Source organism: Lepus europaeus, chromosome 12 (assembly GCF_033115175.1).
Source record: "Lepus europaeus isolate LE1 chromosome 12, mLepTim1.pri, whole genome shotgun sequence".
NCBI lineage: Eukaryota > Metazoa > Chordata > Mammalia > Lagomorpha > Leporidae > Lepus > Lepus europaeus.
The window spans coordinates 7129610-7155926 of NC_084838.1; the positions used below are offsets into that span (position 1 = coordinate 7129610).

The 26317-nt window shown below is 55.2% G+C and overlaps 2 protein-coding genes across 7 annotated transcripts in view; one reads left to right on the top strand and one right to left on the bottom strand.

Moving 5' to 3' along the window:
* Positions 1-3795, top strand: part of ANGPTL2 (angiopoietin like 2) — a 29268-nt gene extending 25473 nt beyond the window's left edge. Inside the window, exon 5 of the mRNA XM_062207524.1 lies at positions 2195-3795. Coding sequence (XP_062063508.1) covers positions 2195-2394 — 200 coding nt within the window. The 3' untranslated portion in view covers positions 2395-3795. The remainder of the gene's footprint in view (positions 1-2194) is intronic.
* Positions 1-26317, bottom strand: part of RALGPS1 (Ral GEF with PH domain and SH3 binding motif 1) — a 260164-nt gene that overhangs the window by 107946 nt on the left and 125901 nt on the right. For all 6 annotated transcript variants that reach the window (XM_062207519.1, XM_062207517.1, XM_062207516.1 and 3 more), the window contains exon 8: positions 20575-20701. In XM_062207519.1, the coding sequence (XP_062063503.1) occupies positions 20575-20701 (127 nt within the window). The remainder of the gene's footprint in view (positions 1-20574; positions 20702-26317) is intronic.

The window sequence follows — 26317 nt, forward strand, 5'->3', positions numbered from 1 at the left end:
CCCCTGGGCCAGGCCACGAGGCTGCCGGGACAGCAGGGCAGGACGAGCCTGGGTGCCTGTCAGAGCCTGGCCCTCAGCGCCTGCTGTGCGTTCCTTGAGGGCACTGTGAGGAACAGGGAGAGGGCAGCACTGTGACCCACGCCTGACTGGGGGCTCCTCCTCCCAGGGGTGCAGAGCAGGCACCCAGGGGCCTCCAGGAGCAAGTGGGAGGCTGGTGGGTGAACCGAGGGCCTGCGGCCTCAAGTCACGGCCAGAAGGAGCCCCAGAGAGGCTCTGAGAAAACTTGGGGTGCTAGGAGCTGGGGGTCTCCTCCAGCTTCCTGCCTACACTGCCTGCGGCCTCCTCACCTCCTCCCACAGCCTTGGCTGCTGGGGACCACCCGCCCTTCCAGGCCCTCCAACTCACAAACCTGATGGGGCAGCCCTCCCCTGAGGACAGGTCCCCTCCCCGGCCCAGTCGCCCCACCCCCGACCAGGTGGACAGGGACTCACTTGGCCCCCCGCCTGAGGGGTGCAATGTCCCACACGCCTGGCGCCCCATGCCCACCACACTGTCCACTGTTGGTCTGAACGGCCAGTCACCCGCGTGACACAATAATGCCAAGAGTTCTATTTTGTTTCTGAAAGATTTATTTATTCAAAAGGCAGAGTTTGAGAGAGAGACAGAGACAGATAGACAGGTCTTCCATCTGCTGGTTCACTCCTCAAATGGCTGCAATGGCCAGAGTGGGGCCAGGCCAAAGCCAGGGGCCAGGAGCTTCTTCTGGATCTCTCACGTGGGTGCAGGGACCCAAGCACTTGGGCCGTCTTCTACTGCTTTCCCAAGCACATCAGCAGGGAGCTGGCTTGGAAGCAGAGCAGCAGGGACTCAAACTGGCACCCATATGGGATGCCAGCACCGCAGGTGGAGGCTTAACCTGCTACGCCCCAACGCCGGCCCCAATACTGAGAATTTTACAGAAATGTCTTTCTTTTGTGAAATGATCTAATACAGGCTAGGGAGGAACAGGAAAGCAGTTCATCTTTGCCTGTCTATAAAGACACTTGATCTGACAGCTTTAACTGTCAGAAACTGCTAAGGAGGGGTGGGCACTGTGGCTCAGAGAGTTAAGCTACTGCCTATGACACTGGCATCTCATATGGGCATTGGTTTGGGTCCCTGCTGCTCTGCTTCCAACCTAGCTCCCTACTAATATACCTGGGAAGGTGGCAAATGATGGCCCAACCGCTTGGGCCCCTACCTCTCACGTGGGAGACCCAGTTAGAGTTCCTGACTCCTGGCTTCAGCCTGGCCCAGCCCTAGCTGGTGTGGTCATTTGGAAAGTGAACCAGCAGACAGAAGATTCTCTCTCTCTCTCTCTCTCTCTCTTACTCTATCTTGCAAATAAATTTTTTTCAAATTAAAAGACTACTGTGGAAAACTCCTTTCTTCTCCCCTGTCCACCTCAGTCATTCCTATTCTTTGCAGAACCTGTGGTATGAGGTCCTCCCCAGTGCACCAGTCCTGGGCAAAAGACTAAATGTAGGCCCTCCTTAACACTGATGTGCCTGGCCACCGCCGTGGCTCACTAGGCTAATCCTCTGCCTGCGGCGCCGGCACCCCAGGTTCTAGTCCTGGTTGGGGCGCCGGATTCTGTCCCAGTTGCTCCTCTTCCAGTCCAGCTCTCTGCTGTGGCCCAGGGAGTGCAGTGGAGGATGGCCCAAGTCATTGGGCCCTGCACCTGCATGGGAGACAGGGAAGGGGCACCTGGCTCCTGGCTTCAGATCAGCACAGTGCGCCGGCCGTAGCAGCCATTTTGGGGGTGAGCCAACAGAAATGGAAGACCTTTCTCTCTGTCTCTCTCTCTCTCACTGTCTAACTCCGCCTGTCCAAAAAAAAAATAAAAATAAAACAAAAAACAAACAAAAAACCCCACTGATGTGCTCAACGCTCACAGCACTCCTGTGTGGAAGGAGCTGTCTGCTTCCCCACCCTGGATGAGAACCTGGTGCCTGGGAGGGGAGCAGGTGCTGGTCTGAGCTCACACAGCTGGTGAGGTCCAGAAGCAGCCTTCCAGGCAGCTCTGAGCAGGTCTAAAGCTGTCCACCTCCCAAGCATTCTTGCCCCAGGTGCCTCCCAGAGATGGTCCTGCTGCAGACCCCAGGCAAATTGTGGCCATGGGTCAAACCACCTCCTCACTCGCTCTCACTTGCAGGGAACTGTGCCCACTACCAGAAGGGAGGCTGGTGGTACAACGCCTGCGCCCACTCCAACCTCAACGGGGTCTGGTACCGCGGGGGCCACTACCGGAGCCGCTACCAGGACGGGGTCTACTGGGCCGAGTTCCGAGGAGGCTCCTACTCGCTCAAGAAGGTGGTGATGATGATCCGGCCCAACCCCAACACCTTCCACTAGGCCAGCTCCCTCCTGACCGCCCGGCTGTGCTGGCCCCCGCCGGCTCATCTCGGTTTTCGAAGTCACTGTGGCAGATGATGGAACTGAACTGGTAGCGTGGTCCCTGTCCCTCCTAGTCTCCTGCACACCACACAGCCCTCGCGTGCCCGGGACAGGACGGCAGACAGCTCTTTCTCTCAACACACTGAGCCCCTGCAGGAAGAACACAGAGCAAGACACCGTCCTCACATGCGCGTGGATGAGCCTCCTGGTGGACTTATGCGTGGACCACGAACACGCACCGGACAGGCAGCCCGCGTGCTCCACCCAGACGCTCGCGCACCCGAGTCCATCCTCAGGGGGCAGAAGCTATTACCAACAGCTTTGCTCTTAGGAGAAGCAAAGCCAGCACTCCCTTCACGATGGGTTATGCGGGTCCAAGGGCAGACCACGGGCTGCGGAGCCCCAGCTCAAAGAATTACTGCTGGCAACTGCGTGCCTGGATGCTTCCAGAGGTGCACACAAGGCTGGTGTCTCACGCGGGCCCCCAGCCCGTCAAACTTCCGAATCTCCCTCCCTCTCCTATCTCCTGCTTCTTCCCACTCTCAGGACTCCCGCCAGGCCCCCACCGCCCCCGTGCATCGGTTCAGCACCATTCACTCAGGACTCCGTGCGTCCGCCCCGGGCCACTCGCTACAGTGCCAGGCACCTCCTGCGCCCGCCCCGTGCACTCTGTCTTTCGCACAGAACTTTCTTTCCGGCAAGAACCCTCTCGCCTCTGAGTAGGAGACAGTCTGGGCTCAGGTTTCTGGTCAGGAAAGGGAAGGCCAAGCTGAAAGCTCCCAGGCCACACGCATCATGTATCTGCAGTTTTGTATCTTCCATTCGTACTCTAGCCTACGTGTCATTGTAACCTCCACACAAGTAGTAACCCACCTTGCCAGGAGACAGTCAGCTGAAGAGCAGGCATCGTCAGCTCGACGGGGCCCCCAACGGTACAGACCAGCGGTCCCGTGCTCTCGGGCCGACTACGCCTCCCTGGGGAACAGGGTCCCCCGGAAGTGAGAACTGACTCAGCGGGCCATGGGGCCCCCTGCTGCTGCCCTGCACCATGGTGGCTTTCTGTGTCCTGCCAGCCGCAAGCGTCAGACTCAGTGCCAACGGGACTGTTGCCAAGCCAGGAGCAAGAGGTGAGGCCAGCAGGGAGGCCCTCCCGGCCAGGCGTGCAAGATGTGGGACTGGTGGGACTGTCCACGTCTGGGTGCACGCCTATTACCTCAGCGTTTCTCACAAAGTGTACCATGTAGCATGTTCTGTGTAAATAAAACGGAGGGTTGTTTTTGGTTTTTTTTTTTTAATATATTCCCAGATTATCCTTGTAATGACACAAATTTGCAATAAAAGCCATCGGTGCGATCTGGAGGTTACGGCCATGTGCATTATTGTGCCTGAACGCACGTGGCGCCCACGCCCCTGCCTGTGGTTCCCACCTACGCCCTCGGGTGCCCCGCGTGGCTCCCCAGTCGCCCGGGAAGCACCTCAGAGGCAGAGCAGGCGACATCTACCGGGCCTGCTTCCGGTTCACAGATTCACTGCTCAGGTCAAAGGGCGTCCCCGTCCCCTCGCTGAGGCCAGGCCTCCCTCGTCACCTCTCCCCTCCTTCAGCCACTGCAACAGGCTCCCAGCCGGGGACTCCATTGCTCTCGTTCCAAACCAGGCCCTGCACGGCCAGCAGGACCATCTCCTTGTAAAACAAGCCTGTGGCTTGGGAGGGCCACCGATTCCAGGGAAGACTAAGGGATGCTACTTTTTAGAAATCCAAATCTGGGGCACACCTTTGGCAAGGGAGGTAAGAAGCCGCATCCATCCCGTATCAGGGCTCCCGGACTCGAGTCCTGGGTCTGCCTCTGCTCATGTGCGCCATAGGAGGCAGCAGATGCCGGCGCCAGCACTGGGTCCCTGCCACCCGCAGGCGAGACCTGGAGTGAGTTCCCGGCCCAGCCCTGGCTATTGTGGGCATTTGGAGAGTGAATCAGAGGATGAGAGTTCTTCTATCTCTTTCTCTTCTCTGTCTTTCTGCTTTTAAAATAAATAATTTTTAAATCTAAATTTTCGGGGCTGGCGCTGTGGCACAACAGGTTAAAGCCCTGGCCTGAAGCGCCGGCATCCCATATGGGCGCTGGTTCTAGTCCCGGCTGCTCCTCTTCTGATCCAGCTCTCTGCTATGGCCTGGGAAAGATGGCCCAAGTCCTTGGGCCCCTGCACCCACGTGGGAGACCTGGAAGAAGCTCCTGGCTCCTGGCTTTGGACCGGTGCAGCTCCAACCATTGCGGCCATCTGGGGAGTGAACCAGCAGATGGAAGGCTTCTCTCTCTGTCTCTACCTCTCTCTGTTACTCTTTCAACTAAAATAAAATAAAGCTTTTTTAAAAAACCTAAATTTTCTGCCTTCCAAAAGACAAAACAAAACAAAATGTGACCACAATTGAAAGGCAAATGTGAAACAAGAGAAAAAATAGTGGCCACACATACAGCAGGTGCAAGGCGAATATTCGGGCGCGTCCCAAGACTCTTAACTTGGTGTCCAAACACAAAGTACATACACTAGCGAAGTGTATGAACACCTGAGAAGTCGGAAATGGCCAATAAATAAATAACAGAGGACACCAAGCTCAGTAATAACCAGAGAGGTGCAGAGAAAGGACCAACCATCACCTCTCAGATTGGCAAAGACGAAAGAAAAAAAAAACACGCCAATCTCCACGTCAACAAGGGGTGTGTGCTTGCTACGCACCGTGGATGGAGGCATGAATTGAGACCCAGTGGTTCCGAAGGGTGACAGGCAGCGTGTACATCACAACCTCACACACACTTACACCCCTGCACCCAGCACTCCCCACAGAGAGCGCTGACGGCCAGAGGCTGCACCGGCGGGGAGCCGGCACTCCTGAAGCCGCCGCGTGCTCAGGAGACTTCTGTCCGTTTTAGCTTCTGTGTCGCCATCACAGCAGGGAGATGCTTCAGATCCCGCTGCTGAAGAAAGCGCCCGAGTGGCAGCTGGTCCAGCAGGTGACGGGCGCCGGACACCACGTCTCCCCAGTGGCGGGGGTCATGATGAAATGTGGGTGCTCTTTGACGAACATGCCTCCAGCTTGGCCCAGACTCCCACCACACCTGCTCACACATCTGGAGGGCCAAGGAAAGCAAGGCGTGACCTTGCTGTCACTGCCCCAGGGCAGCCAGCTCGGGGAAGCCACACTGGACCATGCTGGCCTCCAGGTGGAAGTGGGGACAGCAGCGACTTCTCCCAATCCCCACCTGGCTCATCGGGGGAGGGGGCCTACTCTCCCTGGAGTACAATGGGAGGAGGGAGGTCACCGCAATGGGGTGGAAGAAGCCAGGGTGGGGCGGGGGACCGCGCAGAGGTGCCCTGCGCCCACCAGCAAACACAGCCAGCATCTGTGGGCCGGGCCACTCCTCTCTGCCATCCCCAACAGTGCCTTTAAGGCCCACAGTCCCCAGAGTCCTGCTATGTCTAAGTTCTCCGTGGTGGGTACATCTGTAGACCCAGAGGAAGCCAACACAGCCTGACATTCTTCTGCCCCAGCCAAACCCCGGTGCCTCAGCAGGGGCCAACACTGGCAGCGGGGGAGGGGCACCCACCTGCTAGCCTCCTGTGGGGGGCAGGGCAGAAACACAGATCTCTAAGCAAGTCACGCTGGGCTTCTCGACAGACTCTGGATACAGGGCCAACAGTTCGCCCACTGGGGTCCTTATTAGCCACCTGCCGTGCTGCAGAACGGCTTGGGTGTGCCCATGGACTTGGCCCAACACACACACACACACACACACACTCTTGCTATCTTGAACAAGACTGAAAAAGGAAACTCCGAAACCATCGGTAACGGGAGTCCACCACACTCAGAATCCACAGAACGCTTTGGGAGTCCAGGGATCTCTTGTGATCCCCCAAGACTGCCCCATCAGTTTCTCACAGTTTTGTCAAGAGAGACCCAGACAACTAAAGAGAAACGGGGCAGATTCAAGCGCAAACCCACTCTTTCTGACTCAGTTTCATCTGAGGCCCCAAAGGCTAAGGACAAAATACCAGTGTCCAAGCGTCCCACACTCCAGAGCAAGACACAAGCTATCCCTGCAGAAGGGACAACCCCAGTGGCTTCTGCGGTGTGGCTGGTGCCACCTGAAGCCCGTGGAAGCCATGCAAAGACCCGGGGGGGAGACAGTGTGCACGGGCCCCACAGGGAGGGAGGGCAGCCCCCTCACCCCAAATCAAATGCAAGGACCCTCAGAGGGCCATTCCCAGAGCCGGGTCGGGGCAGACATGGGAACCACTGTCCAGCTCAGGCTCAGGGCTCAAGGCCTGAGGCAGAGACGTGCCTGGATGGGGGATGGGGTCGGAGCAGGACACAGGACTTGAGGACGACAGAGCAGAGGGCTCAGCAGGCCTGCAGCACCGCCACGAGGGACAGAATCAGGGGGGCTTGCGGGGACCTGAAGCAGCAGCGGGTGCCTCACGCACTCGGCACAGCTGCAGGCCCCCACTCTGGGATCCCTTTCAACCAGCGACAGAAGCTGGGCCCTTCCCCCTCTCTGCTCACTCCCCATCCCAACCCCAGAACCAGAAAGCTCGGGAGGCAGGGGCACGGACTGGCCCCTGTACCGCAGGGCCAGTGGCTTAGGCGTGCAGGCTCGCTGTTATCCCCAGGACTGTCTGGAATGGAGGGCTGGGCTTTGTCGGGCCTCACTCCGGGAAGGCCTACGGCGTCCTCAGCTCCAGCTGGGAAAAGAGCAAGTCCGCAGAGTGGCTGGAAGGACACCGGGGGAAAACGAAGGTTGGTTTCTGCTTACACCTGACTGCGTCCAGCTCATTGAGTAAGCTGGTTACATAAGGACACGAGGGCTCTCCCCGAGGCCACGGGCAGGGACACAGCTGGGCCTCACCAGGGCCAGCAATCAGAAACTGCCTGGCCAGGCTTCAAGAAGCCAGGCAGTGGCGCCCTCAGCTCCTCTCCCTCCCGGCACGGCAGCATCTCTCGCTCAGTTTCTCACAGTGTCACCTGTCCTAGGGTGCCACCACCAGTGTCTCTGAGCTCCCACAGCCTCATGGCCCGGGTCCAGCACCCACTCCCAGCTCACTTCTGGATGGAGGGTCCAGCTGGCCCCAATCCTCGGGGCTCTGGCCTCAGAGCAGAGCTGGGCAGAAGGAATGTGGCTGCTGGGGTCTGTGGCTGTGGAGAGGCAGGGAGGTTCCTGGGTTCCCAGAGGAGGGGGTTGGGGGGCCCTGTAGCCTGGGGGTATCTGGACCAGCTGCTGTCAGTCCCTCTCCTCCTTGGCAACCGTATTTTGCCAGCTAGATGGACTCTGCTCCATCAGACCTCTCCCCTACTGGCCCCAGCCCCACTGCACAAAGCACATCGACCCTCCTGGGCCCAGCAGGGTCACTAACACGGATGCGTGGCCCTGCCCAGCCTGGTAGGGCTGGCTCTCCCTGCCCCCACTGGGCTCCCTGCCCCCACTGTTTCTCAACAGACTCTCTGGAAACAGGGCCAACGCAGACCCCCCACTGGGGTCCTTCTTAACCATCTGCTGTGCTACAGAAAAGCTTGGGGTGTGCCCATGGACTCAGGGAGACCCCTTGTGTCCAAGCATAACGTGTGTCTCTCCAGAGCCTGCCACAACCCCACGAGATGGATGCCTTAATCACCCTCTTTTTGCCATAACAGAAAACAGAGGCTCAGAGCCATGAGGACACCCAGGACTGGACCTCTAGTTGCTGCAGCTCCTGTGAGCATAGAGCTCCACGCCTAGGGCGGGAAGTGAGACTGCTGGGGCTGCGGCAACACATCTGAGATCCGCGGTGGGGTGGGGATGGGAGGTGGCCAGCTGGTCTCCCGTGCAGAAGCAGCTGGACGGACGGCAGGTCCCTAGGTGCCCAGAAGCCAGCTCGTGGCCACTCGTGCAATTTGTCTCAGGGCAGCGGGCACTAAAGAGCCTAGGAAGTGATGCAGAATTCTCAGTGTCTTGGGCCCCCCAGCCTTTGCCAGGGCAAAAGGTGCTGGGCCCTGCCTCTCTCTTCTCTTCCCGCTGTGGGATAAGCAAGTCACGGGTCCTATAGCCCATGGGCTCAGCAGCGCCACCCTGTGGCACTAGGAGGGTCCCACTTGTGGCTGCCCTGGTTGTCACCTTGTGAACCAGTCCTACAGTTCTGCCTGGGCCACACCTGCTCCTTGTTGCCAGGTAACTGGGCCTGGATTGTGGCTCCTCTCCCACCCCCATGTCTGCAGGCCTGGGGCTCCCCTGTGCTCGCTCAGGCCCACAGTCAGGCCTCCACCAGCCTCAGGATTCTATGCCTGGTGGACACAGGGCCTTGGTACCAACTGTCCCTGAGATGTGTAGCATCCCTGTCTCTCCTGGTCTGGGGCACCCTGGTCCAGCTCAGTCCATGCATGGGAACCCAGAGAGAGAGTCCCCCCCATGGGCACATTCTTTCCAAAGCACTTCCACAGGGGCAGCCTCAGGCTGGGTGGCCACCCGCAGTCTCAGGCTCTGCTCGATACAGTTGTGATAAATGCGGCCCTGTGGGCTGGGCAAGGGGTTCTCCCTCCCCCACTGCTACCACTGAGGGACACCTCACAGCAAGAGGAGAGGGCTCCCTGAACACGAGTGGATGGGTCACGGGCATCCTAACCCCCAGCAGAGCCTGGAAGGGCGGCTCCTGGGAGACTAGAAGTCCCCTCCGAGGAGGGAAGAGCAGCAGGCGGCCTCCTCAAAGCCAGAATGCTGACCAGGCCCCACGCAAGCGTGCCAGGCATGGAGTTGGGTCGGCCTGCTGTCCACGGGGACCCACGAGCCAGGCAGGCAGCCTCTGCTCTGACCAGTGCAGTGCGGGGCTGTGCTGTGCTAGGGACACAGGGACTCGGGTGGGCAGCACAGGCAGAGCAGAGGGCGGCTGACTGCGGCCAGAGGCCTAACCAGAGCCCAGGAGACCTGAGAGGTCGCCAAGTGTGTACCACGCATGTGGCAGCTTTCACTTAGCATATCAAAACCTGTTTGCCAGGATGGGCGGGCTTCTGGCCTGGCGGCTGAAGTCCCCGGTGGACGCACACAGCCCATAGCCACACTGTAGCACCGGCGTGAGTCCCAGCTCTGGCTCCGGATTAGCAGCTTCCTGTTAACACACACCTAGCAGGCAGCAGGTAATGGCTCCAGTAACCGGGTCTCTGCCACCCACCTGGGAGACCTGGACTGAGCTCCAGGCTCCTGGCCTTGGCCTCAAGGCCGCCCCAGCCATTGCTGGGCATCCGGGAGTAGACGGCAGATGCACGTGCTCTGTTTCACGTTTCCAACGGCTGCTGCTACCCAGCAATGACGAGAGCAGCAAGGGCAGCGGGCTCGGCCTCTGCTCACCGCAGCCTCTGGGGCGCTCCAGCGGCAGCTGCCACGCGGTTGCAAACAAACCGGCCCTTCCCACGCTCCAGAAAGCTGAGCCAATACACAGGCAGAAGGACGGTCCCCACGGCACCGTCCAGCAGCCTCGCGTTTCTCAGCGGCCGTGGCTGGCCGGCGGCAGGTGTCCAGGAGGCTGCCCCGGAGCCACAGGGGAGGCTGAGGGGCTGCTACATTTGTGGCCATGGAACAACATCCCCAGTGCTTTCCGTGGAAAAAAATGTAAGGTGCAAAACCACGTGTGTCCCGTGTGGGTTAAAAAAGATTCCCTCCCTCCCTCTCCCTGCCTCCCTTCCTCCCTCTCTCTCTCTCCCTCCCTCCCTCCCTCCCACTCTCCATCCCTCTCTCTCTCTCTCTCTCTCTCTCACACACACACACACACACCCGCACACACACACAGGTGTGTCTGTCTTAGCAGTGACCAGATGTCTGCCAAGACGCCGACATCAGCTGCCGACAGCGGCGGCCTCTGGCAAGCAGCGGAAGAGCGAGATTTTCACTTTGACTTTATAGACTTCTTTTTAGTGGGAATGATTTTTACGGCAAGCGGTGTGTTACTTTTCTAATTTTTAAAAGTTTGTAGAAGAACGAATGGGCGCTGAATGCCACTTCCGGCCACAGCTTTTCCAGGTGGCCACATGGAACCCCAGGCAGGTATTCCCGGGCCTCTGAGGGCCTGCTCACGCTGCTGCCCTGCGCCCTGCCATCCCAGCCCTTGCGTGGGATCATCCCGAGCCTCGCATACACTGCAATCCAGAACTGCACAAGGGCCAGGGACCCTCAGCCTTTCTGGGGTGCCCTTCCAGGTCCATGACGCGTCCCCAGGCCCCCTCCTCCCTTACAGAGCTACACGCGTTCATCTCCTCGAGGCAGCAGATACCCCTCCAGCCCAAAGGGTCCCCTTGAATGCGCTTTCACAGGGGCCCCGTACTTCCTGCTGCCCTAGTGGTCAATGGCACAGCCTTCAGTGTAGGTTTCTCAGTAGAGATGTCCCCAATTCAGAACAGGCAGCAAAGGGTTCCATGTGGGCGTTGATAACCATCGTGCACCACACTGGTTACCCATGGCCACGGAGCGGTCTGCCCCAAAGGTAGCTGTTCACAGCAACAAGCACTCATCAGCTGGCTGTGTCTGTGGACCAGGAACGGGGCACGTCTTAGCCGATGCCTCTTCCCACACAGCAGCCGTCTCCCCCGAAGGCTCAAATTTTAGGCAGGACCTGCTCCTAAACTTCCTCCCGTGGCCTCGATCTCGGCTGTGATGGCTTCTCCAGAGGGGGCCACACACACAACACGGCAGCAGCAGGAGTGATCCAAGAGAGGGGAAGAGCAGCAGGGACCCAGTGTGGGGGGCACAGCCCTCCTATCACCTAGGCTCGGAAGCGATACCCCGTTATTTCCTTCTTACGCTGTCAGAAGCAAATCCTGTGTTCTGTCTGTGCTTCCACGGGGCACAATCAGACAAGGACATACACACTAGGGGACGGGGACCTCGGGGGCCGTCTGGAGGCCACCTGGAGGCCACCTGCAGCAGGAAATGGAGCAGACCCTCAGGCCTTCTCTAAAACAGTGCCAGGAGGCATCCCTACGTTCCAGGTGGGCCCTGAGGATGGAGAAGCTCATCCTTCCTCCACGCCTCGCCCCTGTCTTCCCCAGGGCCGGCCCAGGCAGGAGGGGGCAGTCAGAGTGTGCCGGGGGAAGACGAGGGTCCCCTCAGTCCACTCGGTCCTCACCCAGCGCCAGCCCGCATCTGCAGGACCTCCCACCAGGACGTCTCCCTCCAGAGCCCCTGGGTCCCAGGGGATGCTCTCTCTTCCCAGGGGAGGAGGAGCTGGGAGAGCCAGCGTGGGGCGCATTCTGCCATTGCCATTCGTGGCCGGGGCTCTGGGGTCAGACCCGGCTCTGAGAGCTGGTCTCATCACTTGCTAGTACACGCCCCGTAACGTGACTGTGTGCAGGCTGCGGCTACTGAGACGACAATCGCACCTCCCTCGGAGGGAGGACTGGACGAGATGCTGCACGTGAGGAGCTCGGGCAGCGCCTGCCGCAGAGAACGCACACACGACATGGTCATTACTGCTGTCAGTTCCTCGCTAGAAACCCAGAGGCCAAAGGAAGTCAGAGAGGAGCAGACTGGTGAGTGCCGATGCCAGCGACAAAAGCACGCTTCCTTCCTCTCGCACAAAACACGGGCTCTGCAGGCTCAGAGAAGGGCCGGCCGCAGGTCCTGGCTGCGCTCCAGAAGGGGCGGTGCGACGAGGCAGCACAGCCCCTTCGCTCTTCTCCACGGCTCTCACCGTGGAGACAGAGAAGGGAAGTGGAGGTGCCTGGTGCTGGGAGAAGCCCCTCTGGGAGCAGGAGCTGAACTTGGAGTGCGTCTGGCATGTGATGCTGGTCAAGTCGTAAGTCAAACGAGGGCTCTTCTGTTCATAAAATGGAGATTTTAATAGCATCCACTGGCCTTCTGCAAGGACTGAGCAGGACTATGAAATCCCAGGGAAATGTGAATTTCAAGGCAAGAAACCCTGAAGTCCCCAAAGTGGAGGCAATCCCTTCCTGTCTGGGAGGCACCTGGACTCAGGTGGCAGCCTGCCCTACAAGATGACGGGCAAGGCCTTGGCGCTGGACGGGCCACTACCTGCGCTCCATTCTGCTGGCTGACACAGGCGCTGCAGCCTGGGGTTCGACAGAAGCTTTTTCTCGCTTGCTGGGCTCCAGAGAGAGTTGATCGTCTTAGGGAGGGAGCTTGACCAAAGGCTCTCTCCAGCTGGGGAGGGCAGGCAGCAGGCCGGACCCTGTAGCACGAGGCCACCAGAGCAGACAGGAAAAAGGGCCAGGCCATGACCCCTGGAGCAGGTGCCGGAGAACACAGGCTTAAGCTTCTGTTGTTGCACTGACATCCCCTCATCCATGCCCAAGCCTTGTGCCCCAGGGAGGAGGCAGGAGCCTGGCTCCACACAGGGACAGCTGGAGGGCCTGGCCGGCAATGGCAGGAGACGGCCAGAGGGAGGGATCAGAGGCTCGGCGCCAGGCAGCCGGCTGAGGCACCATGCAACCAGGATGGGGATGTGGAACAAATGAGTGTTCCTTGGGGATCCCTGGAAACACATGGGGTGGGGAACTGCAAGAGAAGAAGGCTGGATGTCCCGCACGTGGCATGGGACATTTCGGCAGAGCTTGTAAGGAAAGGATTATCCTACATGCTGGCCGATCTAAGGCCAGCCAGATGGCCTTGGAGTGGTGGTGGCGAGGACCCCTGGGAAGCCACAGCCCTGTGACATCTGTCAGCTCAGCCTGTCCCTTGCTGCCCCTCAGTTCTGCTGTAGCTCAAGCGCACAAACGGATTCCCAAAGTCAGAAGCACAGGGAAACACCGTGTGTCCCCGCCAGGGACAAGGGAGCTGTCTGCTGATGGCGGTGTCAGCCATCTCCAAGACGCTGCTCTAAAGTGAGCTATTTTTAAAGGCTTTCCCTCCCCGCCGGCAACTCCTGGACGACCGTGACTCATCTCGGGCTTCTCCAGAATCCCCCAAGTGGCCTGACCTGTGCTACTCCCTGTGCTGCAGCCAAGGGGAGCAAGTTAAACGCAACCCAATCTGGCCATGCCCTTGCCTACAAGCCCTCACTGGCTGCTGGGGCTCCAGTGCCCCGTCCCCACCGTCCTGACCCTCCTGACCCTCCTGACCCTGCTGTCCCCACCTGACCCTCCTGACCCCACCGTCCTGACCCTCCTGACCCCGCTGCTCTTCTCATGACCCCCTCCTCACCTTCTCCACGCTGCAGCCAGCGCTTCCAACAAACCTGCCCCTCCCCACTCCAGGGCTCTTGCAAAGCTGTCGGTCCTGTCTGGGATGCTCGCGTCCCTGCCTCTTGGTGCAGCTGGGTCAGCCCTTGGGACTCTGCTTCTCCCCAGAAAACCCCTCCTGGTGAGCCGCCCTGGGCGGGACCACTCTGTGCTCCTCTGCCTGTCCCTTCCCAAGGCTCGCTCACTTTTAGTTTCTCATTCACTGCCAGGGATCGGCCCTGGCCTGTGAGCTTCTGAGGGCAGGGGGTCCACGCCTGCCCACTGACCGCTTGTAACCAACAGCGGGAGCGTACATCCCAGGCAGGGCCTGGTGCACACCGGCCTGGGCCTCACAGCCGGGGCCCCCTCATCTCTGTGCTGGGGGGCTCTGCAGCAACAGAGCAAACTCTTCTTTTCAACCAAGAGCCACTTCTTTGCGCAAGTCCCGGCAGTCCTGGTTGGTGCATCCTTGGACACAACTTGGCTTTATTTTGAACCCCACAATTTTTATTTTAAAACGAGGCTGACTTTCAAAACACTGAACAGGAGGGTCGGCTTGTTTGAGGGAGCAGCTTCGGTTCCGGAAACCTGCTTCCCGCCGTGAGGCCGACAGAGTCCCTGGGAGGGTCTGGCGGGTCTCCTGCCACGCAGAACCGTCACAGCCCCTCGCTGTGTGGCGCTGGGAGGGACCACAGCTTTCCAGGCTGCTGAGAGCACTTTCAGAATCCGCTCTAACGCATTTAAAACCCATCACCGGCCTAATCTTATTTCGTTATTTCCTGGAGGGAGCAGCCCCTAGATCAGAGTCGGTGAGCAGAGTGAGAGGCGCGGCTGGGCTGCCCTGCCACCGTAACCCACCCAGCCTGGTTCACCACGGAGCTGCTCTCAGATCAAACAACCAACCTGAGCCTCCCCCAGCACCACCTTCACACACTTCAAAGTAAACTGGAGGGAACTTTTTGACTCAAAGAGAGCCTGGTTTGTTTTTAAATGTAATCAGTTTCTTCCCCTTCTGTGTTTTTAAATGATGTTTCACCAGGAACTCAGGACACCGAAGTGCAGCCAACTGGCTCCAAAATCCCCGCTGCAACGAGCTGGAACACGCACCCACAGGTCAGTCACCGCGGCCAGCGCTACAGGAGGGCCTGCTGGCGTGCACGAAAGGTGAGCACACACACATGCACAGTGCACATATGTGCACACGCACGCACACACACAGCCTGTGTGGGAGAGGTCCACGCACCCAGACAGCAAGGATCATCCCACGTTACAACAATCAAAACCCCTATCAGTGGTGCAGCAGGGTTCAGGGTGGCAAGCAGGGGGGCGGAGGAGGGGGGCAAAGCCCCTGCACGTCTCAGGACTGACCTGACCTGAAGCTGCTCCCAGACACCAGCCCCTCCCACCCCTACGGTGAACAGACCTGCCGGGAGGGCTTTGCCAGGGGAAAAACAAATGGCTTCAGACATTTTTTCCTATACTGCACTCTCCAGGAATTATGTAACTATTCCCCTTCCGATAAACAAAGCTGCCCCGGGGATTGGCTGGGTTCTCAAGAGGAATCCGGTATTGAAACCACAACCTGGATTTGGGCAGGGTCCGTGTACGGCAACCAGATGTGCAAGGGAGCCCACACCAGCCCGGGACAGGTGTCTCCTTTCAGTCACTTTTAGGCAAAGCATGGAGTCCCCATGGCAACCAGAGAACCAAGCATACGGGGAGTCTACCTCTGACCCTGTCCCTGACCCTGTCAGGGTCACACTGGGGCAACAGGGGCAGCGTAGACCCGCTGGCTGGAGGACAGAGAGATGCGTGCCAGGCTGAAGGGACAGGGGTATGGCAGTTACCTGGGCTTGCTTGGAGCCAGAAGCAGGGGAGCACCTGCCAGCAAGAGGCCGGGGAGAGGAGGCTGTCAAGGACAAGGCAGGGGCCCATGGAAGCCCCAGGCAGCGCTGCTTTGTGCTGTAACGGAGAACATCACAGGAAAGAGTGGTGGCCACTCATGCACTTCCTAAGGCCTGATGGAGGCCATCCAAAAGTCACAAACAGCAGAGGACACGCAGGTGGCAGACGGCGAGGAGGGGTGGGAACCGAATGACCTGAACAGCAGAGGTGGGAAGTCAGCGGACGGCAGTGTCAAGAGCGGAGGGCTGACAGCCAGACCATCTGGGCCCAGGCCTGGCTCTGCCACCGTCCAGCCCTGTGACCCTGGGGAACCTCTCAGTGCCGGCTTATTCCCTGTGCTGCTGCAGCTACTCGGTGAGACGACACAGTCAAGCAGCCAGTGCAGCAGTACGGGCCCTGCACCTGCTGTGATCCCTGTGCTCAGAGAAGGGAGCACACCTGGGGTGAGCGCACTGGGGCCCCTCTGCTGGGGGACTGCGGGAGGCGGCCCTCACCCGAGTGCCAACAGTGCCCTCGGGGGACCCGAGACGGGGATGTGCCAGGCGCCAGGTAGAAAGTCTCTTCAGTTAACGGCAAGCCAGGGACAGGAACAAGGAAAGGAAGGAAAAGCGTAAAGAGAGGAAGTGTGGGATGGCAACCAATCCGATTACCTGGTGAGAGACGGAACAAATGTGAGAGTCACGTATCCCTACCAAAGGCAAGGTCTCTCACACTGGGTCCAACTAAAGGATGTTGGCAAGGATCTCGCCTACAACAAAGCAACTTCAAACATTAAAATCTAAAACACAGTCAGTTTGGCACAGCAGTTGCTTAGGATGCCCGCGTCCTGCATCCCATGTCCGAGTGCCTGGGTCTGAGTCCCAGCTCCTTTGCTTCTGACCCAGCTTCCTACTAACGGGCACGCTGGGAGGCAGCAGACAGACCAGGGCTCAAGCACCTACACGGGACGCTCATATTGACCCTTGGGCCCCTGGCTTTGGCCTGGCCCAGCTCTGGGTTTTGTGGGCATTTGTAAGTGAACTCCTGGGTGGAAGATCTCCTTCTGTTTCTGTGTGTCTCTTTGCCTTGCAAATAAAATGAAAATAAACAAATAATGAATAAAATACTGTCAAAGATTTATTTTAAAAGTGCAAGTGAAAAATAAAATAGATATCACACAATTAACAACATACCAAAAAAGGAAAAGCAAACAACAAATGGAACGAATACAATTTTGCACAGAACAGGGCTGGTGCTGTGGCACAGCAGGTTAAGCCACTGCCTGCAATCCCGACGTCTCATGGGAGTCCTGGATGCTGTTCTGGTCCAGCTCCCTGCTCATGTGCCTGGGAAAGCAGCAGAAGATGGTCCCAGTACTTGGGCCCCGGCACCCACATGGGAGCCATGGATAGAGTTCCAGGCTCCTGGTCTAGCTCCTACTGTTGGGGCCACTTGGGGAGTGAACTAGTGGATGGAAGATCTCTCTCTCTCTCTCTCTCTCCCCCTTTCTCTTTCTCTCTCTCTCTCCCCCTCTGCCTCTGCCTTGCCCCCTGTCTCTATAACTCTGCCTTTCAATTAAATAAGTCTTTTTTAAGAAAATAATATAGATGCAGAAATTCAAAAACAATTTTTTTGCATGACACTTCATAGTGAATCCACAACTGCTACAAATGTCTAAATGCTGAGCACGTTCAGGCAGAAACCACCGGAAACGCAAGAAGAATCTAACATGTATCTCTCTCCTTGACGAGAGCAAGTCCCCACCAAATAACAATTTGAATACTATATGCAATTATAAGAGTAATTTGAAGAAGTAATACATTTTCTTCAGCACCCATGAAACATATACAAAAACTGATCTTCTATTACACCACAAGACAATCTCGAACATTTTCAGAAACTAAGAGAGTATATAAGTCATGCTCTGAACCAGTTTAGAAAAATTTAAAATGAGTATTTTTTTAGAACCCTAGCCATTCATGGCAGTGTTGTGTATCCCAGCCAAAAAAATGGAAACAAATGCCCAGCCAATGAATGAATAAACAAAATGTAGTGTATCTACACGACGGAATATTTGGCAACAGGCAGGAACAGCGTCTTGTTCACAATCCAACACGGGTGAACATTGAACACATGATGCTATGAGAAAGACCGCATAGTATACGACTCCATTTACGTGAAAGTTCTAGAATGCGCCAATCTATGGAGATGCAGAGTAGATTAGTGTTTACCTTGGGCTGAGGGCAGGACACTGGAGGGCTTTGCTCCAGGGAAACGGAAGCGACCACTAACAGGTGTGGGTGTGGCTGGGGGTGGCGGTGGTAAAAATTGGCTGTGGGGACGGTCATTCATCTCTATTCACTAAATCATAAACTTCAAGTAGATTATGTATTAATTGTATTTCATATTATATTTCATAAGGCAGTTTGAAAAAAAACACACAAAAATCGTAAGCCCCTAAAAATCACAAAACTGCTACCTTAAATAATACTTGGTTAAAAGAAAAAGTAAAACTATAATTATGAGACTTAAAGAGCATCACCGTGAACGCTGTGCATCGAAACATGTAGGACGCAACGGGAGGGGCAGCTGGAGGAAATTCTGTAGCCTTGAAGTCAGAAGATTAGCACATACGAAAATGACCCAATAATTACACGCAAACGGTACTAGATGAACAATTTAAGGAAAGCCGGAGAGATTAATTATAAAAGACGAAAGTGAAAATTCCAGATTTTATCAAATTTAAGATGCCATCTATTACAAAGTGTACCATTTTTTAATGTGTCACTAAGAAAAATTGCTGCCAATTAAACAATGTCACAACACTCTGCATCACTGGAAAAACACAGCCCAATGTCAGAGGTGCTAAAAGAGACACAGAGCACACACCCCAGGTTAGCGAAACTCAGTAAATCAAAAAGCAGGAAGACTGTGTGACTGTAAGTCCCAAACCCAAGCCTTGGGGAAGACCAATAGACAAACCTCTGGCAAGGCAATTTTAAAAAGAGAGAGAGAGAAACAAACTTTAATATAACCATATATATAGAGAGAGAGGCTCAAGTCTGTAAGAGAATACTAACAACACAGTCCGATTAGAAAAGCTGAATGAGGAGAACGGTTGGTCAGGCTAACCCTTCTTAACTGGGGTGGGCACGGGCCTGGCGGCCAGGTGCTGGTTAAGACGCCCACAACACCCAGCTCCAGCTCCTGCTGATGCAGACCTTGGGAATCGGCGGTGACGGCTCAAACAGCTGGGTTCCTGCCGCCCACAATGGGAGACCTGTACCGAGTTCTTAGTTTCCTACTTCAGCCCGGCCCAGCCCCAGCCATTGCAGGCTTCTGGGAACCAGCAGGCAGAGGAGCGTCCTCCCCTCCTCTCTCCTCCCCTCCCCTCCCCTCTTCTCCTCTCCCCTCCCCCTTCTCCCCTCCCCTCTCTCCCTCCTTCTTCCTCTCTCTCTCTCCCTCCCTCCCTCCCTCCCTCTCTCTGCCTGTCTCTCTGTCTCCCTTGATCGCTCAATAAATAAATGAAAATATCCTTAAAACTTGGATCAAATGGACAATTCTCTACTAAAAAACAAATTTTCCAAGTTGACTTTAAAAAAATTAGAAAATCTAAGGCCAGTGTAAGAGATTTTAACAGCAGTCAAAGAAGTATCTCCAGGGGCCTGTGCTGTGGTGCAGCGGGTTAATGCCCTGGCCTGAAGCGCTGGCATCCCATATGGGCGCTGATTTGAGACCTGGCTGCTCTACTTCCCATCCAGCTCTCTGCTGTGGCCTGGGAAAGCAGTAGAAGATGGCCTAAGTCCTAGGGCCCCTGCACCCGCGTGGGAGGCCTGGAAGAAGCTCCTGGTTCCTAGATTCAGATCAGCATAGCTCTGGCCAATTGGGGAGTAAACCATCGGATGGAAGACCCCTCTCTCTTCTCTCTCTCTCTCTCTCTCTCTCTGCCTCTCTTCTCTCTGTGTAACTTTGACTTCCAAATAAATAAATACATCTTAAAAAAAAAAAAGAATCTCCAAAAAAAATGTTTCCGATTCTTGCAAATATCAGGTCACATCTATAAAATCTTAGCTACCCTTGTGATTAAAATTGCTTTAGATCATAAAAAGATTTTAAAAAAGGTATTTTTACCTAAAATTATAACCCTGAAATCTAAACTATAACATTTTTTACCCATCAAGTTGGCCAAGATTAAAAAAAGGAAAAAAAAATGCATGAAAATATAGTATTTTTACATATGGGGGAAAAAGCAATTTCACCCATGTCTAATGAAAGTGTAAGGTAACACATCCTCTCTGGAGAGCACTGTGGAAATACACATGAAAAGGCATACATGTTTGCATAAGTTTTCATCTGGTTATCCTATTTCTAGCAATTTATCAAGAGGTAATACCGTAAGTCCCTGTAGAAGAGGATGTTCATGGCAACATTTTCATAGCAAAACCACAGACATGACGTAAGTGGTCAACAGCAGAGCACAGATTCAGGTCTGACAGATCCACTCGATGGCACTGAGTCATGGTAGAGAAATGCAGACAGCAGCATTAAGTGCTCGGACGGCGGAGGCCTGTCTATTAGCTACACGCTCTACGCTGCGAAGTATCTTCAGGGGCAATCGCAAACGACAGCAACTTCTCCTCTTCCTAATGCTTACAGCAAACACGCAGGCCAGAGACATCAACAGTCGTGACTACAGCTCTGTCCACACAGAAATGTACTAGTAATGTCCAGAGAACCAGAACACAGCACGTAGGGCTGAGTCTCCCCAGCTCAGGAGATCGTGGGGGGACCAGTCTTGTCAGCGTCACTGTGACCCATCTGGGCTGCAGCCCGGGGGGCCTGGGGAGGCAGAACACCCCTTGCTTCCCGCCCCCACCAAAGTTCCCGCCCCAGGGAAGTATCCACAGCCTGTCTCAATCCAAGGAACCAGCCAATCGCTTCTTATCCACGACCCTCGCTGCTTCCTGGAACTTATTCAACCAGAAATTGTAAAAACATCTTATTTTTAAAGCCCTGAGCAGTTTTCCTAAAAATAATAATAATAATAAAAAGCCAGTCCAGACGCCTACCTAGATAGGGGATGCTGGGCACCATCTTCAGGCTTCGGATGTATTCCCGAGTCCGTTTGTAGTTATCTTCTTTGGACATCAGGTAGTCCAGTTTCTCAAAGGTGGTCTTGTCTTTTCTATTCAAAAGCTGGAATGAGCGGGAAAAAACACACACAGGGTATGAGAGAGAGAAGGAAAAAGACGAAGACGCTACAGAGAGAGGACAGCAGTGGAAGGAGACAGCAGGAAGCATCTGAAACGGCGTGCCCATGGTATACCAAATCCTGAGCACAACTAAAACTTTTAAAAGAGAGAAGGTTCTAGAGCCTCCATAGACCCTCGCACTTGCAAGACCCTCCGAGAGCACCTGGTCTGCTCTTTGTGACACCAGGATCACTCACACAATGCTGACCTCTGTGGGCGCAGAATCCAAACACCAAGCACTCAGACAGGAACTCAAATCGCTCAAGCTCGCTCTAGAGAGTTAGGTCACAGCCACACAGGTCTCCCTCCCACAGGCCACAGCTACGCTCTCCCACATCTCCGTGGCAGAAGGCCCCAGGTGCTTCAACACAACTCCCATGTACCTGCTGTGCACACAGCCAGGTCACAGCTCCTAACTGGCCATCTCTCCAGCTTCCCCAGGGTCTCCCTATGTCATAGGTGTAGCAAATCAAAATCAAGACGTGATGCTAAGGACCCACGTTGTGGCTGTCCTGCACATCCAGTGCTAGGAAACAGCGACAAGGCTCCTTAGACACAACGGCTTTGGGAAAGGAGTATAAGCGGGGGAGGCCTTGGCACTGCATGGGCTGATGCCGGGAACGCCCCCAGCCAGGTATAGCTCTGAAGAAAGACTGGAGATGGGGTCGTGGTTCCAAGACAGCCCCACTGTGTGAGCAGCGATGGCTCCAGGACTCGAACGAGGCGAGGCAGAGGATGAACTAGCTGAAAGGAGGCTCTTAGTTATGAAGAACCTGGAGGGTAAGAAGCGAGCATTTCTTTTTCCCACTGAAAACCTCGGAACACATCGGGGTGGGGATGCTACACAGATGCTGGGGACGGCAGCTGCTTGGCTGGTTCATTACGTTAACAGACAGAAAGTAACGCCTGCTTCCGCCTGCTGCTGAATGTGTAACTTATCTGCTCTTTACCCCTGACGACCACGGAGCCAGGACTACTGCCTCCACTTCAGGTTCACGTGGCAAGGATTTAGTGACTTGTCTGAACATCCTGGGGGGGAGAGAGACAGACTTCACCGCAATGCAGTATTGAGAAAAGAGAAACCAGGAACCCAAATACTGGAGGAATTTTGGCCAAGGGAAGCTACAAGGGAGAGGCAGCCCCCGGCATGGAAACGAAGCAAGTAAGAGCACAGGTGCAGTGCAGAACCAGGACCACCCCCGCCCCGGAGAGTCAGGCCGGCCCCGCCCCTCGCTCGTGCAGAGGGTCATTTTCTTTTGTTAAGACAACCTGGACCCTCAGGGCTTCTCTGGCAATCGCGCACACCAGCCCCGTGGCACCGCTTCACGCACGTCCTGTGGCTGAGCCACGCCGGCCCCCAGCGCACATGCCATGGGTCCCCACCATGTTCCACCCAGCTTGGCAAGGAACGGCAGGGCCAGCACCTCAGGGGTGGCCAGCCGCGTCCCCAGCCCCCAAGTGCACATGTGAAGGGCTGGATCTGGTTCATTTATCTCCTGCTCCACTCTGTGCCTGCAGAGGAGGCTGAGGTCAGCGTCTGAGTCCTCGAGACTGGAAACAAGTCAAGCTTGTTTTTCCCATGATGCATTTGACAACGGCCTGAGGATGCTCTGGAGCACAGTGCAGGAATGAACCGGGCACGGGAAGCCCTGGGAGCCGATCCAGGAGCGGCAAAGGGAAAGCCTGGCTGATCGGCAAGTAACAGGCTTTAAGAACAAGTGGTGCTGGCCAGTGCTGCGGCTCAACAGGCTAATCCTCCGCCTTGCGGTGCCGGCACACCGGGTTCTAGTCCCGGTCAGGGTGCCGGATTCTATCCCAGTTGCCCCTCTTCCAGGCCAGCTCTCTGCTCTGGCCCAGGAGGGCAGTGGAGGATGGCCCAAGTGCTTGGGCCCTGCACCCCATGGGAGACCAGGAGAAGCACCTGGCTCCTGGCTTCGGATCAGCGAGATGCGCTGGCCGCAGCGGCCATTGGAGGGTGAACCAACGGCAAAGGAAGACCTTTCTCTCTGTCTCTCTCTTTCTCACTGTTCACTCTGCCTGTCAAAAAAAAAAAAAAAAAAAAAAAAAGAACAAGTGGTGCTGGGCCCGTGTCGTGGCACATGGGTTAAGCTGCCGTCTGCGATGCCGGCAACACATGTGGACGCCAGTGTGAGCCCTGGCTGCTCCACTTCTGATACAGCCCCCTGCTAACACACGTGGAAAAGCAGTGGAAGATGGCCCAAGTGGTTTGGACCCTGCACCCACGTGGGAGACCCAGATGAAGCTCCTGGCTCCTGGCTTCAGGCTGGTCCAGCCCCAGCCACTGCAGCCATTTGGGGAGTGAACCAGCAGATGGAAAATCTCTCTCTCTCTGTAACTCTACCTTTCGGACAGAATTTTTCAAAAAGAACAACTGGTCTACACTGCAGCAGCTCTAGAAGAGATGTTGCCCCAGAAAACCAGATATGATGGCCTATGGGGTGAAGTGGGGGGGGGGGGGTCAGATATATTTATTATCTGTAACAAGAAAAAATCAAACAAGGGGTGGGCATTTGGAGTGAGAGTTAACACACTTCTTAGCATCCTTGCATCCCATATCAGAGTTCCAAGTCTGAGTCCAGCTTTGCTTCCAATTCCAGCTTCTTGCTAAGGCACACCGGGGGGGGGGGGGGGGAGCAGGTGCTGGCTCAAATGGCTGGGTCCCTGCCACCCATGTGGAAGACCCAGATTGAGTTCCTGGCTCCTGGCTTTATCCTGGCCCAGCCAGGCTGGACATCTGTGGGTAGCTGGGGAGTGAACCTTGAGACAGAAGATCTCTGTCTCGAGTCTCTGTCTTGTCTTTCAAATAAAATGAAAAAGAAAAAATTTTTAAAAATGAAGTTGTAGAAAAAGCATATTGACGGGAACGTGGCAGAAGCTCCCAGAAGAAGCCACTGAAGGCTGGGAAGGGGCGGGCTCCAGGGGCTGGGCGGGCGTGGAGAGCACAGGCAGGATGCTTGTTCCACAAAGGCTTCCCAGGGCTTCACGATTTTTAAAACGCATGTGCATGTATTACACCGATAAAAATTCTTTTAAGACCTAATTTATTTAAATATCAGGTTTGTTTGCTCAGAAAGTAACAGCATTACTTACACATGTTTTAAACTTTTATTGCAAGTAGAACCACAAGCTGCAAACCTCATACAAACTGAAGGTCCTTTAGATTTTAGGGTTTATGGGAAGCCTCAGGGGAAAAAAAAAAAAAAGCAGAGCTACATATAAGAAAATAAATTAGTTGCTTACCTGGGGCCAAACAGATACTAAAAACCATTCATGCTCAGGGGAAGAGGTAAGGAAGTAAGACGAAGGAAAAGTTCACCGAGTCCAAGCGACAGCTTTCCTGCCAGAAAGCGCACAAGAGCCCGGGCGGCCTGAGACTCCCTGCCCCCATTCAGTCGGCCCTCAGTGTCTGAGGGGGCTGCGTGCGGGAACCCCTGGGGTACCCGAATCCACAGGCATCTGCACAGAGCTACGCGTGTCCTGCTGCGTACCTGAATCACCTCTGGATCACCTGCAATCCCTAACACAAAGTAAACGCTACAGTAACTGCTTCTACCACGCCGCTTAGGGACTCAGTGGCAAGAAACAAAGTCTGTACTTGCTTGGCTCAGAGGCACCTTAAAAGAGTATTTTCAATCCACGACTGTGGAACCTGCGGGCACAGCACCCACAGATGCGGGAGTGGGGTGGGGCTGACTGCATTTATCATGACCGTAACCGACCCTGGCTGCATCTGTGTGTCACAGTGGCAAGCGGCTGAACCCCCCAGGACAGTGGCCAGGCCGGCTGCATTCGCTCCACTATCCCCTGCACCTGACATGTCTCCTGGCATGGAACAAACACTGCCAAAATACTTGTGGCACTAAAAAAAAAAAGTGTAAGAATAACACTGATAATTGCCGGCGCCATGGCTCAATAGGCTAATCCTCTGCCTTGCGGCGCCGGCACCCTGGGTTCTAGTCCCAGTTGGGGCGCCAGATTCTGTCCCGGTTGCCCCTCTTCCAGGCCAGCTCTCTGCTCTGGCCCAGGAATGCAGTGGAGGATGGCCCAGGTCCTTGGGCCCTGCACCCCATGGGAGACCAGAAGCACCTGGCTCCTGGCTTTGGATCAGCGCAGTGCGCCGGCTGCGGCGGCCATTGGAGGGTGAACCAACGGCAAAGGAAGACCTTTCTCTCTGTCTCTCTTTCTCTCTCACTGTCCACTCAGCCTGTAAAAAAAATAATAATAATAATGCTGATAACTAAAAAAATCAAATTCTTTGGAAATTTTTTAATAGTCCAATAATTCTGGGGTCAAAGCAGTAATAAAAGCTAAGAATGTGGACTACTTGCAAATCACAAAACAACTGGAACATGGTATGGTAAACTGTGTAATAAGGCGAAAATTCATGGTTTTAAACTTGGTTATAATAAAGCAAGTAAGAACTAATATAAATGAACTAAGCACTCAGCTCAAGAAGCTAGGGGGTGGGCGTTTGGCTCAGCAGCTAAGACCCCTCAGCCCACACTGGGGTGCCTGGGTTCAATACCTGGCTCCGGCTCCTGATTCCAACCTCCTAATGCAGACCCCGGGAGGCAGCAGTGATAGCTCACGTAATGGGGTTCCAGCTGCCCACAGGGAGATCGGGGCTCAGCTCCTCGTTCCCAGCTTAGCCTGGCCCAGTCCCAGCTGTTGAAGGCGTCTGGGGAGCTCTCTGTCTCTGTCTGCCTCTTAAATAAATAAATAAGCTGAGAAAATAGGAGAAACAGATTAACAGATAAAATTACAAACTGATGCTAGAAAATAAAGCTAAATATCAAATCTATAGAAATGATAACTAAACCTAGAGCTCATGTTTATAAAATACCAATAAGCCAATAGATAAAATCTCTATAAAAGAAGGAATAAAGCAAAAACTACACAAGATTAGGGACAGGCACGGGCCAGGTATCGGCTCCAAGGGATAAACAGGACTCATCAGCTGACAGTCGGAAGCAGGAAGAGCACGTGGCGTGGCAGGGCAGGGCCTGCAGGAGGGGCCGGAACGTGCCTTCCGGAGAGGACAGCCTTGCGTGACCACCATGCTATCATAACCCCACCCCTCCACACATACCCCGCCCCCGTGCACAGCGCCTGGAGCCTACTGACGACCGTGCCATCACCAACTCCTCCATGTCCACCCCAGGTTAAGTTCAAATCTGGGCGAGGTCTCCACGGGGGGACTTCCTTCCAGTTCTCTCTACAGGGATGCTGGGATCTTGTTCCTTTGACTTGAACATTACTTGATATATGGAAATATTTTTCAACAGTCTGTTGCTGCAAATAAGTTAAAACTGGCTCAAAATTCTGTTTCAACGCCCGTGTCTCCTGTTGGTATGGAAAGAATTTTTAGTGCAGTGGACAACGATCTATGGACCAATGGATTCAGCAGACTAAGCACAGATTTGGTAAGGAGTGAGAGTTGGGCACTTTTTAAAAGTAATTCTTTTGCCTCTTTGGATACAAAATATCAGTTTCTGAAAAATTAAAAAAACACTCAAAAGCCACATGTCTAATGTACAAT